General features: G+C 49.9%; 1 protein-coding gene across 9 annotated transcripts in view; it reads left to right on the top strand.

Annotated features, from left to right (window-relative positions):
• The window catches only part of vps13c (vacuolar protein sorting 13 homolog C), a 67,665-nt gene that overhangs the window by 21,698 nt on the left and 32,271 nt on the right, over positions 1–13,696 (top strand). For 7 of the 9 annotated variants that reach the window (XM_028014839.1, XM_028014837.1, XM_028014834.1 and 4 more), the window contains 24 exons: positions 36–130; positions 211–364; positions 1,172–1,248; positions 1,380–1,439; positions 1,517–1,667; positions 3,097–3,216; positions 3,291–3,394; positions 3,482–3,649; positions 5,683–5,718; positions 7,791–8,095; positions 8,907–9,054; positions 9,124–9,232; positions 10,641–10,768; positions 10,839–10,995; positions 11,087–11,166; positions 11,251–11,310; positions 11,432–11,588; positions 11,668–11,787; positions 11,856–11,959; positions 12,286–12,453; positions 12,542–12,840; positions 12,935–13,082; positions 13,341–13,479; positions 13,563–13,675. In XM_028014839.1, coding sequence (XP_027870640.1) covers positions 36–130; positions 211–364; positions 1,172–1,248; positions 1,380–1,439; positions 1,517–1,667; positions 3,097–3,216; positions 3,291–3,394; positions 3,482–3,649; positions 5,683–5,718; positions 7,791–8,095; positions 8,907–9,054; positions 9,124–9,232; positions 10,641–10,768; positions 10,839–10,995; positions 11,087–11,166; positions 11,251–11,310; positions 11,432–11,588; positions 11,668–11,787; positions 11,856–11,959; positions 12,286–12,453; positions 12,542–12,840; positions 12,935–13,082; positions 13,341–13,479; positions 13,563–13,675 — 3,200 coding nt within the window. The remainder of the gene's footprint in view (positions 1–35; positions 131–210; positions 365–1,171; positions 1,249–1,379; positions 1,440–1,516; positions 1,668–3,096; positions 3,217–3,290; positions 3,395–3,481; positions 3,650–5,682; positions 5,719–7,790; positions 8,096–8,906; positions 9,055–9,123; positions 9,233–10,640; positions 10,769–10,838; positions 10,996–11,086; positions 11,167–11,250; positions 11,311–11,431; positions 11,589–11,667; positions 11,788–11,855; positions 11,960–12,285; positions 12,454–12,541; positions 12,841–12,934; positions 13,083–13,340; positions 13,480–13,562; positions 13,676–13,696) is intronic. The other 2 variants (XM_028014836.1, XM_028014842.1) reach the window with 1 other exon arrangement.

Raw genomic sequence — 13,696 nt, 5'->3', positions numbered from 1 at the left:
GACGCCATCTCACCAACTGTCCGTCTGTCCTCCAGACTCTGAAGACGACGGCGGTGAGAAGCTGACGGATCTCCAGCGGTCGGCTGAGGAGGAACTCGTCAACGTTCACTTCCAGTTCGAGCTCAGAGAGGTCAGCTGGTGCTGCTGGGTGGTTGGGCTGAGGTGGCTGATGGGGTCGGCGTGGGGTGACCTCTGACCTCGTGTCTTCAGGTTCTGCTGGAGCTGACCCGGCAGGAGGACCAGGAGAAGACAGTTCTGTCCTTCAATGTCTCCCAACTCGGAGCCGAGGGGAAAATGCGAAGCTTCGATCAGAGCGTCACCGCTTACCTGCGGCGCGTTGCCGTCGACTACCGTGATGTTCCAGGTGAGCTGAGCTGCTGCCTGCCGACGCAGCAGGTTCTGGCAGATCCTGGATGGTTCTGGCAGGTACTGGCTGGTACCGGCTGGTACCGGCTGGTTCTGGCTGGTACTGGCTGGTACCGGCAGGTTCTGGCTGGTACTGGCTGGTACCGGCTGGTTCTGGCTGGTTCTGGCTGGTACCGGCAGGTTCTGGCTGGTACCCGCTGGTTCCGGCAGGTTCTTGCTGGTACCGGCAGGTTCTGGCTGGTACCGACAGGTTCTGGTTCTTACTGACTAAGTTCAACAAAAGTTCAGATTTTTTTTCCGGACATTGAGTAAACCTTTTGGACCTTTCTGCCTGAAGTGAAGTTGGAGCCGAAATATCAAAGCAGAGAAAATAAAGTTCCTCTCAGTTTCATGATGCAAGGTTGGAACAAAGACGAGATCTCGGTTTGGTTTTGGCCGACCCGATTGTTTCTTCGGCCGGTTCGGAACAAGACGACTGTGTATGGTTCTCTAAACATCATGAAGCTGTTTGTTCCGGAGGTTCTGACCCGGTTCTGCTTTGGGTCCTGTTGGACAGAAAGATTCTTCTCCCAGCACACCTGGGTGTGACCTTTGACCTCACCCTCTACGGCTCAGTTAAAGTCCCGATCGTGTCGGGCACGCCCCCACATCCGTCTCGCCTGAATGTCTGGAGCTGCTGACCTTCCTCAGCTTGGAGCCCAGAAGAGTCCGGGTCCAGAACCGGATCTTTGGCTCTGGCTCTTGTGAAGCGGCTCACTGTCTCAGCGTTGGTTGAATCTGGTGTGTTTGTTGTTTGACCTTTCAGGGGGCAGCGCTCCTCTCCACCTCATCAGCTCCTCCCAGCAGCAGGACTCCAACCTGCTGAAGGTGGAGTTCATCAAGGTGAGCTGACCATCCCTCAGGTGTGCTTGGAGTGATTTACTGTGGGAGGAGCAAAGGGCTCCCCTAGCTAACAGCTAGGTGGGAGGAGCTAACACTCTGTAACAGGTTCTGACTGCTCTGTGTCGCTGCAGGCCGACCCCAACGGTCCCAGTTTCCAGACTCTGTTCAGCAACACGGAGCAGATGCTGAAGGTGGGTTTTAGTGCTTCACGGTTTCCAGGCAGGTGCCGGTCGGTATCCAGGTGTTACACTTGGTTTTGCTGTTCCAGGTGGAAGTTTCCTCTCTGGACTTCCTGCTTCACACCAAGGCTCTGCTCGCGACCATTAGCTACCTGAACAACGCTGTCCCACTGCGGCTCAGCGCCACGCGGGACCAGGACGCTGAGAAGCAGGTCCAGAAGACACAGCAGAGTCGGACAGGTGAGTCTGGATCCCACAGATGGCTCTCAATAAACTAATTTCATCAACCAGTTTATTTTCCTATTAAACTCATATTAAGGTTCATTGCACCCACAGGTAAACCCTCAACTATTCATATTCCGGTCAGGTCTAAAATAATGGTTTAATTTGAGTAACGTTATATGAACATTATTTCTCTGTGGAGAGATGGAACATTAGCAGGCTGTTAGCATGGACAAGTCAAAGGTCGTCAGTGTTTCCCCTGTGATTATCTAAGGGCCCCTCCAACGACACCACCCCCGCTATGGAGACTCGTCTATCTCAGCTCTCTGAACTCGTTTTGCAGCTGAAGCCTTCACCTGAGCACAACGCAGCGCACGCCAAGCCACATCGCTAGCTCAGCGAGTGGGAGCCCATTGCAAACTTTCAAAAGCGCCAAAACCAAAGTTGACCAAAGCTGAACGAAAACACACCTTTCTACTCACACATGCTGGGTCAGGTACGCTAAGACGCGGGCGAACCTGCGCTCCACGTGGCAGAGGTCCAGGTAACTTCCCCTGACATGCAGCTAAAGTAAAATGGATGTCTGAGGGGAAATGGCCTCCACCGCCCCGCGGTAAAACACCTGGGTGGACCTAGCCCCGCCTTCCAGGCGCAGCTCCTCCCCCACTCAGCTCCTTCAGACTAGCCAGCAGCAATTAGCAAACAGCTGCTGAGCTCATTATAGGAGCTGCTGCTCAGAGCAACGCTGGTAAGAACATTAAAGGGTTAATAGAGGAGCCATGTTGGGATGACTTCCTGGAGGCGGAGCTTCAGGAAGAGCAGCAGCTTCTTAAAGAGACAGAGGCCCATTTTCAAGGCACTAAATGAAGTCAAACTGCTTGTGTCATATTTAGTATGTGTAGTGTTTGTGTACCAGCTGAATGTAACATATTTACTGGATTTCTCTATAAAAAACAGCAAAAGGTATTTTGTTCCATATAACACAGTAGGAGTGTAACAGGTAAACCTTCTATGGATGAAACTCGACTAAAAACCCACCTGTTTAGGATTGTATTTGAAACGTAATCAATTACAAATTTATTGATGGAACTTGACTTAATGTGGTGTTTTGATTGTTGATTCTATGTTGCTTTGTGTTTCTGTGTTTGATATGATGTAAAGCTCTTTGAAATGCCTTGCTGCTGAAATGTGCTATACAAATAAAATTTGATTTGATTTTGATGTAAATTGGCACTAAAAACAAAAATCTTCCCCTTTAATCCCAAATGTTTTCATCACCCAGAAAATCATTATAATTAATCTTTTCCACAAATTACGTGGAATAAAACTTTGTTCAGCACTGATCCTCAGTTTTCCCACTGCTGCTTTTTCTAACACAGTTTCTCCTTCCACTAAACTTCAGTATGTGTGTGGGCGTGCGTGTGTGTGTGTGTGTGCTGCTCTGTAGAGTCTAAAGGCAGTAAAGATGGCGGCTGCATCTTCAGCTTCAGGCTCTTCGCCATGTTGGGCTGTTTCCATGTTGAGGTGTGTGATGACCATTGCGGCATCGCTGACATCAGAGTCCAGGGTATGAATCACCTCCGGTCAACTGACTTACTGTTGGAGGACCGACCTAACTTAAGCCGTGTCGCCTCCTCTCAGGCGTCGACGCCTCGGTGTTTGTGCAGGCGAAGGAGACAGAGGTGTTCGCCCGCCTCAAAGACATCGTGGTGATGGACGCAAACCCCAAGACCGTCCACAAGAAGGTTGGCGAGACACGGGGACAGGACGCTGTCTGCTGAGGCTGCAGCGAGCAGCAACAGGAAGTGATGTAACCTTCTTCCATTCCACAGGCCGTGTCCATCGTAGGCGAGGAGGTGTTCAGCTTCAAGCTGTCCTTGTTTCCGGGGGCGACGCAGGGGGACGGATACAGAGACATGTCAAAGGTGGACGGGAAGGTCACCTTGAGTCTGGGCTGCATCCAGATCGTCTACCTGCACAAGTTCTTCATGTCCCTGCTGGTCAGCAGCCGCAGCAACACACACACACACACACACACGCCTTCAGGTTCGGTGTGTAAAACGGGCCGGTTCTGCTCAGACTGTTGGACTTGATGAAAAATGATCAGCAGGATTTAACCTAGATCTGTTCCCATGGCAACGCAGCCAGTCACCCAGTCTATGTTCGCTTCGTTCTGATTGGTCGGTTTAAATGGCGTTGGTTGTGAGAAGTTAGTGAATAATCGGGCCTTGGAACTGGGAAAGTTCACATAAACTGGACGGTTTCCAGTAGCACCAGCTTCTAATCATAGTTTATGTGTTTCTGACCGAGTTGAGGTCAAAGGTTAGGGCCTGATTCTGCCATTAAAGCTAGTTGAGATGTTTGCTGGACTGTTGGCTGGTTCAGATTTACTTCATCCAGCCACACAGCCTGATGCTGCCACTACCATGCTTAAGGTTTAAAAGCCTCACTTAGCTTCCTCTAAATATCTTGTCTAAGCAGCTCTGTGTTTGTCTCTTGGGACCATCAGCAGCCTCTCTCTCTGAAAAGCAATCAATCAATCAATCAATCAATGAACATGGTGAAACTAGTTTCACTTTGGAAAATGATTCTGGTCTTCTACCAGCTAATGGTTCCTGACATTCTCAGTGACTGAACTTACCTTTCCAAATGAGGAGTCAGTTTGGGATTGTTTGTGTAGCACTACTTAATGTACTAAGGGACTAGATGGCATTTAATATCAGAAGACTAAATTCATCTACTGGAGCTGTTGTCAGTAATCAATAAAAACAATACAAAAGAATAACTGCTTTCGATACCATGTATTTTATAGAAGGGAAAATTAAAATGAACACCACAAGACACAAAACATACAGTACAGACCAAAAGTTTGGTCTGACCAAATGTGTGTCTGACTGACACACATTTGAAAAGTCCATGGTTCGATTGTCCAGTTATTTGAGGTGAAAATGTCCAAGCGCAGTTTGTTTCCAATGGAGAAAAGATGAATAATGGATTGTGTGTCTGTATGATGAGATGGAGGGGAAACCAGTACAGACCATCAGCCTCCTACCAGTCCAGTATGGAGGGAATTTCAGGTTCTCTTGGCTCCAGCCAGTTGTCAGAAGCTTGTCATCCTTTAACCCTAACAGGGTCACCGGGCCTGTATTGAAATAAACAGGACCAGTACATTTCCAGCCTGCTAGTTAACTAGACTTGTTTCAGTTATTATATACAGAAATAAATGCAATTATATCCACCATCTAATCTTTCAGACAAAATAAAGATATTTTATCTCATTATCTTTAACACATATATTGAATTTAAGAAGTTAAATCATGTGACAATTGATGATCAAACAATTAGCATTGGCCACCAACATGCTAAACAAAACAACATTGTGTTCACTTCTCACCAATTCCATATATAGTTCAGTGTATGACAGCTTCATGGCTCCAAGCTCACTGGATATTCAGAGATACATTGTTTTTATGTTGAGTTTTAAAAGTGCATAATAAACAAAAAGATGAACTAATTGTTTGGAAGCACAAACCTGTAGCTCCTTTGTCTCCAGCTCTCCCCCTCACAACTGACTGGGAAAACTGGAGCAGGCCTGATTAACCACTCCAGACGCAGTGATTGGCTGAATGCACTGTGTAAATGACTGTCACTCTAACCAATGGAGCAGCAAAGGCAAGATTAAAGGCAGTTTTTGGGTTACAGCTTGGGGTCATTTGTGGTCTGTTCTGGTATTTTGTTGCAATTTTGGCAGGTTTGGTCTTCTGTAGACACATCAGAAAACTTCACTGTAGTTTTAGAAATATTCCTCCATGGATGCCGCCTATGTGGGCCAGGAACAGACAACAGGAAGCAGTAGTAACGGTGATGTCACTTCCTGAGCTGAAGGAAGCAATGAATGCAGCCTGCAGGCACCTTTCAGATTTAGATGCAGGTTAAAGCTTGAATGTTTCGTGTCTGTTCTCTGTTGCATGTTCTCCTCACCTGTTGTTGTCTCTAATGTCTTCTGTCTTGTTGGTGTGTTTTGTCCTTACAGGCTTCCTTTAGCTTTCAGTACCCGTCAGCTGATGAGGTACAGCATCCAGCATGCAGCTCTGAACTGCATCAAACCTCCTGCTTTACCCCCTTGCACCCTCAGCTCTCCTCTGAACTCATCTGGTTTAAGGTCCCTGTGACCTGGTTTACCCCGTCCTGAACTCAAGTTAACCTGGACCCATTTGGACTCACAAGGAGAACCCAACATTAGCAAACTGGAAGTATCTAACCAACCTGCGTGCAGGTGGTGGTGCAGACGTTGCACCACCCAGGCTTTGTCATCATGAACACCTGCAGTTCGTAACACGACTAAAGCAGAAGTTCTGTTGGACCTCTAAGGTTCTGATAAGGGATCTGAGTCTAATCTGCTGTTTCTTTCTGAAGGTCAGGAGGTGGAGCCAGTTAAATCCAATAACTCCTAAAACTGGTTGGAGATTTGAACAATTCTGAACCTGCTGTTAGAGAAACCTGGGCCGTTTGGTTCTGATTTGGTCAGAACAGGAAGTAAATGCTAACAGTAAATGCAGATAACTGGGGAGTAGTAGGAGAAAGTAGCAGAGTCAGTGGTCAGTTTGTCCCCAGCAGCAGAGACAGATCTGGAAAACTTCAGCCATCCATCAGCTTCATGAGACAGGAAGGTTTTAATCCGAGTCTAGAAAGTATCCAGGGTGTCGCCTCTGTAAACCGAGTCTAAAGCATCTGCCTCCCATTCTACGCCTGGAACCTCTAGGAACCAGCAGGCTGGTACAGAGGGGTTCTGGTAGGAACATCTGGACCAGTTAGATCTCTGATGGAGCTGATTATTAGGGACTTTATATGTGAGAATTTGAGATTATAATCTGGATTAACAGGGAGCCAATAAAGGGAAGGTAAAACAGTAGAATTATGATCAGTCTTTTTCATTTCCATCAGAACGTTAGCTGCAGCGTTTTGGATCAGCCCTTAGCTGCTCTTTGTGGAGTCCAGCCCTGAAGGAACAGATGTATGGATTAGATTATCAGCTTCACTGCTGGACACCATGTTTGTAATATTTCAGAGATACAAAAAGAAATCACTTGTTAATATGGGATCTAAATGACATACCCTGGTCAAAAATAGTACAGAGGTTCTTTACTTTATCACGAGAGGCCAATTTATTCCCATCCAAATCAGTGATTGACTAAACAGGTTCTTTTTCAAAGGTTCTGGTCCAAAAACAACAAAGATTAGAGTTTTCCAGGTTTTAAGACCGTGGCCCACCCAATGGATTGGATTCATTAGGATTTCTGGATGGATACATCGGACAATCCCTACTGGTTCTCCACCAGTACCTCTGATGCTTGAGGAAGTTTTAACTTAAATTTGATTCTGTTGGGCAAAGGAGACTCAAACGAGTCTAGATGTTCTACTTGTTTGTCAGATCTAGTGCTCGGGTGGATTTATTGAGCGGAGTTTAGAGTCGTCTTTGTTTAACCCTCGAGTGTACCTCCAGTGGTCCTGGTGCCTCCAGTGGTCCTAGTACTTCCAGTGGTCCTGGTACCTCCAGTGGTCCTGGTGCCTCCAGTGGTCCTAGTACTTCCAGTGGTCCTGGTGCCTCCAGTGGTCCTGGTACCTCCAGTGGTCCTGGTGCCTCCAGACCCTTTGGACCCTGAGTTGTTCAGACTGGAATCTCTAGTGAGCGCAGCAGGAACCGATGGAGCTCTAAATGAATGTTTTCCATGCCTGACTACACCAAGGCCTCATTTATCTACGTGTGCTATGCAACTCACTCAAATGCCATCATTAACCTCACCTGTTCACTGCCATGCCCCCTCTGTCACATGACCACTGCCTGAATGACCTCACTTCCTGACCTGAATTTGTTCCTCACCTGTTTCCTAAATGTGGAACTACCTGTGTGAACCTTCCAACAGCTTTTATTGCAAAGCCAACATTCAGTTTTAGCATTTTTTAGCTCAGTGACTTTTCATTGTGTCTTCAGAGATTTAAAGCCAATGTTTGAAAGCTGTTTTCAGAAGGTTCATATTGCTGTCATCACATTTATAAAACAGAACTAACCTGAAAACTCCATACATGCAGTGAACGCCTCGGCCAAACACAAGGCCTCACGCTCGGCTGTTTGTGTTCCAGATGTTCATTGACAACTTTCAGACGGCTAAAGAGGCTCTGAGTGCCGCCACTTCTCAGGCCGCAGAGAGAGCTGCATCCAGCGTCCGAGACTTCGCTGAGAAGAGTTTCCGTCTGTCCACGAACATCAGGCTGAAGGCTCCCCTCATCATTGTCCCTCAGTCCTCCACCTCCCAGAATGCCCTGGTGGTGGATCTGGGGCTGATCACGGTGGAAAACAGCTTCGCTCTGCGGCCAGGTGAAGGGTTACCTCTGCCGGCTGTGGTGGAGAAGATGGACATAAAGCTGACGCAGCTGAAACTCTACAGGTATCGATCCAATCTGCAAGGAAGTCAAACCAGAAACATGCAGAAAGCCATTCAGGAACTTTATTGTCTGAAAGGGTTATCTTCTCCCTGAAACCTTCAATTGTTACAGACTAGGAGCTAAACGGTCAGTTAGCGGCTAGGAGCTAAGCGGTCAGTTAGCTACATGGTTTTGCTCAAGGACTACAGGTAAAACTCAGGATGTGAAGAAATTTTGACTTCATAAAAAGCTCTTCTCTATGTTTGAAGTTGAGTGACTCTGGAGAAATCCTTAATCTCATGAACATGTCCACTGCAGAGCAGACAGTCTTCGTCTTTCTGTATTTTTGCAGCTGATGGAAGTAGGACAACTTTGCAAATTAGTCTATTGACAGCCTTGTTCCCCTTGTTGCCCAGGTTGCTCTAGTTGGAATAGTCGCAGTGTTCGGCGAATGCAAAGTTCTGCATCAGGACTGCTTTCAGTCTTTGACTCGATTGATCAGGAAAAGTTGAGTGGAAGAACAAATGGGTTTGGTTGCCGAGTTGCCTCTTAGTTAAAGGGCCAGACTCCAAGCAGTCAGCAGCTTCTCCAATCCAGAATAAAGCTTTCATGATTTGGCGTGTGGTGTTGCTCCAAGGTCAGCTTCTCCTGAATGTTTAGGACTTGCAGAGGAGACCAATGTTTTCTTCTCTGTAGTGCAGCAACTTTGGGAAGTGGCAACCTGAGATATTTCAAACTATCGGAGTTAAGCTGAGTCTGTAATGAAGCTGGAAAAGGGAAGGTTCTGGTTCTCCTGGAAGAAGCAAATGTGATTTGATGTTCCTGTGGTTTCAGAAAAAAACCGGAGCTCGACTTTCCTCCCAAAGACATCGAGATCCTTCAGCCAATCAACGTGGAGCTGCTGGTCACCAGAAACCTGGCTGCTTCCTGGCTGACTGAGATCCCTGCCGTCCAGGTTCAGGGCGTCCTGCGCTCCCTCAGAGTGAGTCTCTGTGCACCAATCAGGATGTCGTCCTCGTTAAGACGCTGACCTGTCCACCTGGACCTGCAGGTGAGTCTGGGGGAAGAGGAGCTGGGCATGCTGATGAAGATCCTGGTGGAGAACATCGGAGAGGGAAGTCAAGACGCCGGCGCCGACGTCAGGTCGGCAGCAACCGAAGGTACGTTCGGCTCTAGGAGGCTCACCTTTCTCTGAGCAGGTCGACCTCTGACCCCTGACCCACTCTTCAAAATGGGAAAGACAAGAAGACATCCCAGTTGAAAATGGCTCCAGATCTACATCCAGAGCAGTAACTAAATGTTTTAGCCCAGCTGGACCTGAGCTGACTGGGCTGAACCAGAACCCAGCTTGACCTCCTAGCACTCAGTGAGGAATATGGTCAACATCTCCACTTGCCATCATAAACATCAACTTTACTGGGACTTGAACTGGACCAGAACTTTGGTCTGATGAGACCCAGACTGAGTTCTTCAGAATCAAACCCCCCAGCTGGGTCACTGTGAAGTACGGTGGGGGATCTGTGATGCTGTGGGCCTGTTTCCAGAGACCTAGGATCCTTGATGGAGTAAAATAGGTCAGTGATTGATCTCTAACCAGAGATCCAGAGCGTGGAGCCAAGTCAACTCAGACAGTAACCCAACCTTCCTGCATGGTCGTTTGTCTCTGGAGAGCAGCTGAGACTCAGGGCCATCTAGAGCAGACCCAACCCCCTGGCCTCGGACCAATACCAGTACCAATTGGTACCGGGTCCTCAAGAAATAATTAAATATTTCCGTTTTATGTATCATCTGAGTCTGAAGTATCTTTTATTTAGAAAATCCTTTAAAACCGGGTTCTCTCAGGTTACATTTTGCGAGCAAAATGAGTAAGAAACAGATCAGATTCTTTGGAAAGTTTGCGAAGGGGAAAAGGCCCAGAGAAGAGACAGGAGATTGGATTTATCCTGGATCGGTAGGTGATTCCCACATTCCAAGCCCACTCTGCATGATATGCAGATTTTAGATTGGAGCAGTCCCGACTGGACCCGATCAGTCGTAACACACCTCACACTACAGGATGATTGGTTATGATTATTGCAAGCGGAATTCTTAGAACTTGGAACGTTCTAAGATTGTCGTGAGGGGAAAATTGGGGCAAAGAATTGAAAATGGTGCCATGTGAACTAAGCTTTAGCGAGCACACAAACATGCAGAAGCTCCCCCCCCCACCGGCTGCAGTAAAATTGCCAAGTCTTGACCGGTCCGCGGTAATGGGGACCACTGATCTAGAGCTCAGAGGTTCTCAACCCGAGGAAATATTGGAGGACAGTTGCTGTCCTAAAGTGGAGGCGACTGAGAGGAGTAGATCCGTATTGTTGCTCAGTTCGGGTCTGAAGAAGACAACCTGGAAATGTTGACTACAAAGCGAAGCAGTCCGATGAAACGCTGTCTCTCTCTACGCCTGAAGGGGGAGCTGCAGTTTAGGGGAACCAGTTTGCTCCAGGAATTCTCCTGGAGGAATTGGTTCAGTCTCGAGCTTCAGATTAGTTAAGATTACTTGAAGACCTAAACCTGAGTTTACTTCCACAGGGAAGGCGGAGCTTAGCGGGCAGCCAGGGGCGGAGCCGCGACGGTCTGATGGTCAGACGGCCTCCGCCAGTGAAGGACCGCCTGCAGACGACGTTGTCAAAGTTCTGGTTGACTTTGAAGTCAAAGAGGTGAAGGATTGACCAGGTCAGAGGTCACCTGCTTCTGGTCGCTGCTCCACCTTTCCGCTTCCTGTTGCAGGTGTTGCTGTCCCTCAAGAAATCCCCTGACCAGCAGGAGGCGCCGTTCCTGGTGTTCCAACTTGACCAGCTGGGAATCCACACCAAGGTCCGCAGGTTCGACCTGTGCGCCACCACCTACATTAGACAGGTTTCCATGAAGAGCCTAGAGTTTAAAGGTCAGACTGGAACTGGTCCCTGGGTTCTACTGGTACCATCCCAGTAGAACCCGGTCATGCTTCAGGTTTCTGTTGTTCCTCCTGGTTCCAGACGCCGCCGGCGACCCGTTGTGTCTCATCAGATCCTCGGCAGAGTCCGGCGCCGAGCTGCTCAAGGTTGAGTTCTGCAAGGTAGAAAAACCCGACGATCCTGATGGGCTGGTTCTGATTCTGTTCTGGTTCTAGTCCGAGTCTCTCTGCTCCATGTATCCGCAGGCAGACCGCACCGGACCAGAATTCTCCTCCGTCTACAAGAACACGGAGCAAATGATCCAGGTGAGTCCGACCCCGGCTGGCGAGACGTTCAGGGTCCCTCCAAGGGTTAGGGACAGACAAGACAGTCAGTCCAGCCATCCGTCCGTCTGTCATCAATGTAAAATCTCAAAAATCTTTTCAGGTGATGTTCTCGTCTCTGGACGTCCTGCTCCACACCCAGGCTCTCCTGTCTGCCGCCAACTTCCTGTCCATGTCTCTGTCGTCGTCCAGCAGCGTGCCGCCTGCAGAGAAGGACGTCCGGCTGAAGACAGAAGACAAGATGGCGACTTCCAGGTCCGGTAAGTATCTGTCCACGCAGCCTGAGCTGAACCCGCGGTACGTTCAAAGCTAATCTGCGGCCGCGGACGTGTCCTACAGGTGTCCCGGTCTCGCCTGCAGACCCGGAGGTGGTGGACCTGAAGGCGACGATGACGCTGGGAGCCTTCAACATCCTGGTGTGTGACCAGACCTCCAACATGGCTGACATCAGAATCACAGGTGAGAACTGTTAGCCTGACACTACAGCTGCGTCAGGCACGTCCTCTGACCTGTGATTTCGTCCTCAGGGTTGGACAGCTTGCTGCTGAGGCGAGGCGATCAGACCCAGATATCGGCCCGGCTGAGGGACGTCGTCGTCCTGGATGTAGATCCCAGGTCCATCCACAAGGAGGTGAGAGTGGGTCACCTCAGGTTGCAGGGAACGAAACAATAACCAGATTCACTCCACAGACTGTCCTCTTCTGCTACGACCACAAAATACCAAGAAATTGCCAATAACAATCTGACAAGTGTGGCATGCCTCCATTTTCATCCTGAAGAGTCAGAAAGCAGAACCTCATCTGGCTGCAGAGCCTCCGTCTCTGTAGGCGGAGCAGTTGTCTCCTGAATTTGATCATGTTTCATCTCCGCCTCAGCAGCTATGTTGCTTACAGCAGGGCGGCCTCCAGGCGTCCCCTGATTTCCCCTGATGTCTCTGTGGTCCTCCCTGTCCTGCAGGCCATCTCCATCGTGGGAGACGAGGTGTTCAGCTTCAGCATGAGTCTGACTCCCAACGCCACCGAGGGCGCCGGCTACGCCGACACCTCTAAGACGGACGGCCAGGTGAAGCTGAGGGTGGGGTGCATCCGGGTGGTCTACCTGCACAGGTTCATCATGTCTCTGCTGGTGAGTCTGGAGGACAGAAGGATGTCCTCCTGTTTTCTCTTAGACCAGTTAGCTTCATTTTCTAAGCCTTTTGTCTTTTTTCCCTCAGAACTTCAGCAACAACTTCCAGGCAGCAAAAGAGGCGCTGAGTTCGGCGACGGCGCAGGCTGCAGAGAAAGCTGCGTCCAGCGTCTTGGCCCAGAGGACGTTCCGTCTGTCCTTGGACGTCCGGGTGAAGGCTCCGCTCATCATCGTCCCCCAGTCCTCCACTTCCCATAATGCACTTGTGATGGACCTGGGTCTCATTACGGTGGGGAACAGTTTCTCTGTCCTGCCGGCGGGAGAGCGCCCCCTGCCTGCTGTCGTCGACAACATGACTGTGCAGCTGTCTGAGCTGCACCTGTCCAGGTGAGCCGAGCCGAGTCCGATGGGACCGGGTCTCCGCCTGCGAGAGGCCTAAAGTGGGAAAGCACCTGACCTGCGTTGTCCCGCTTTCCTCCAGAACCTTGTTGGACTCCGGGTCCGAGAAGCCGAGCGTCGAGCTGCTGAGGCCAGTGAACCTGCAGCTCAGCATCAGGAGGAACCTGGCGGCGTCCTGGTACCGCAAGATGGCCGCCGTGGAGCTGGACGGAGACCTGAGGCCCACGGAGGTATGGGGACGAGCTCGAGGTCAGAGGTCAGAGCTGAGGTCAGGGTTGCCTCCAAGACAGACCCACGTCATCACTCCTCCACCACAGTGCTTCACAGCATCAGGTGTTTCTGCTGATATGTGGGTCTGGTTCTGTCCGTTCTGGTTCCCCCCCTACCCTCTCCTGAAGGCTAGCAGGCTAACTACTCCAGGCTAGCTCTGCAGGTGAGAAGAGGCCCAGGTTCTGCTCCTGGTTCTGACCTGGTATCTGTGTGTGCAGCTGGACCTCAGCCAGGACGACCTCAGGGTCACGCTGCAGATCCTGACGGAGAACCTGGCAGAAGCCGGCGGTTCGGATGGCGGCGCCGCCCCAAAGGAGGTTCGCCTGCAGGTCCTAGCGGTCGCGGCGCCCCCTGCAGGTTGGACAACCTCAGGCGAACCTGAACCGGGCCAGTGTGGGTTGCATGTGGGGTTAAAAGTCACCTGTGTTCTACCTGCCCAGGTGAGCCAGCTGGGAGAGGAGAGCGAAACGAGGATGAAGCCATGGAGACGCTGAAGTTTTCCTTCAACGTCCAGTCTCTGGGTCTGGTTCTGTACCACGACGACCCGAAACAGGTGAGTAAGGCTGGATCCGGT

Source organism: Xiphophorus couchianus, chromosome 4 (assembly GCF_001444195.1).
Source record: "Xiphophorus couchianus chromosome 4, X_couchianus-1.0, whole genome shotgun sequence".
Lineage (NCBI taxonomy): Eukaryota > Metazoa > Chordata > Actinopteri > Cyprinodontiformes > Poeciliidae > Xiphophorus > Xiphophorus couchianus.
The sequence above is the reverse complement of the archived record's forward strand: the minus strand, read 5'-3'. Positions and strand labels throughout refer to the sequence as shown.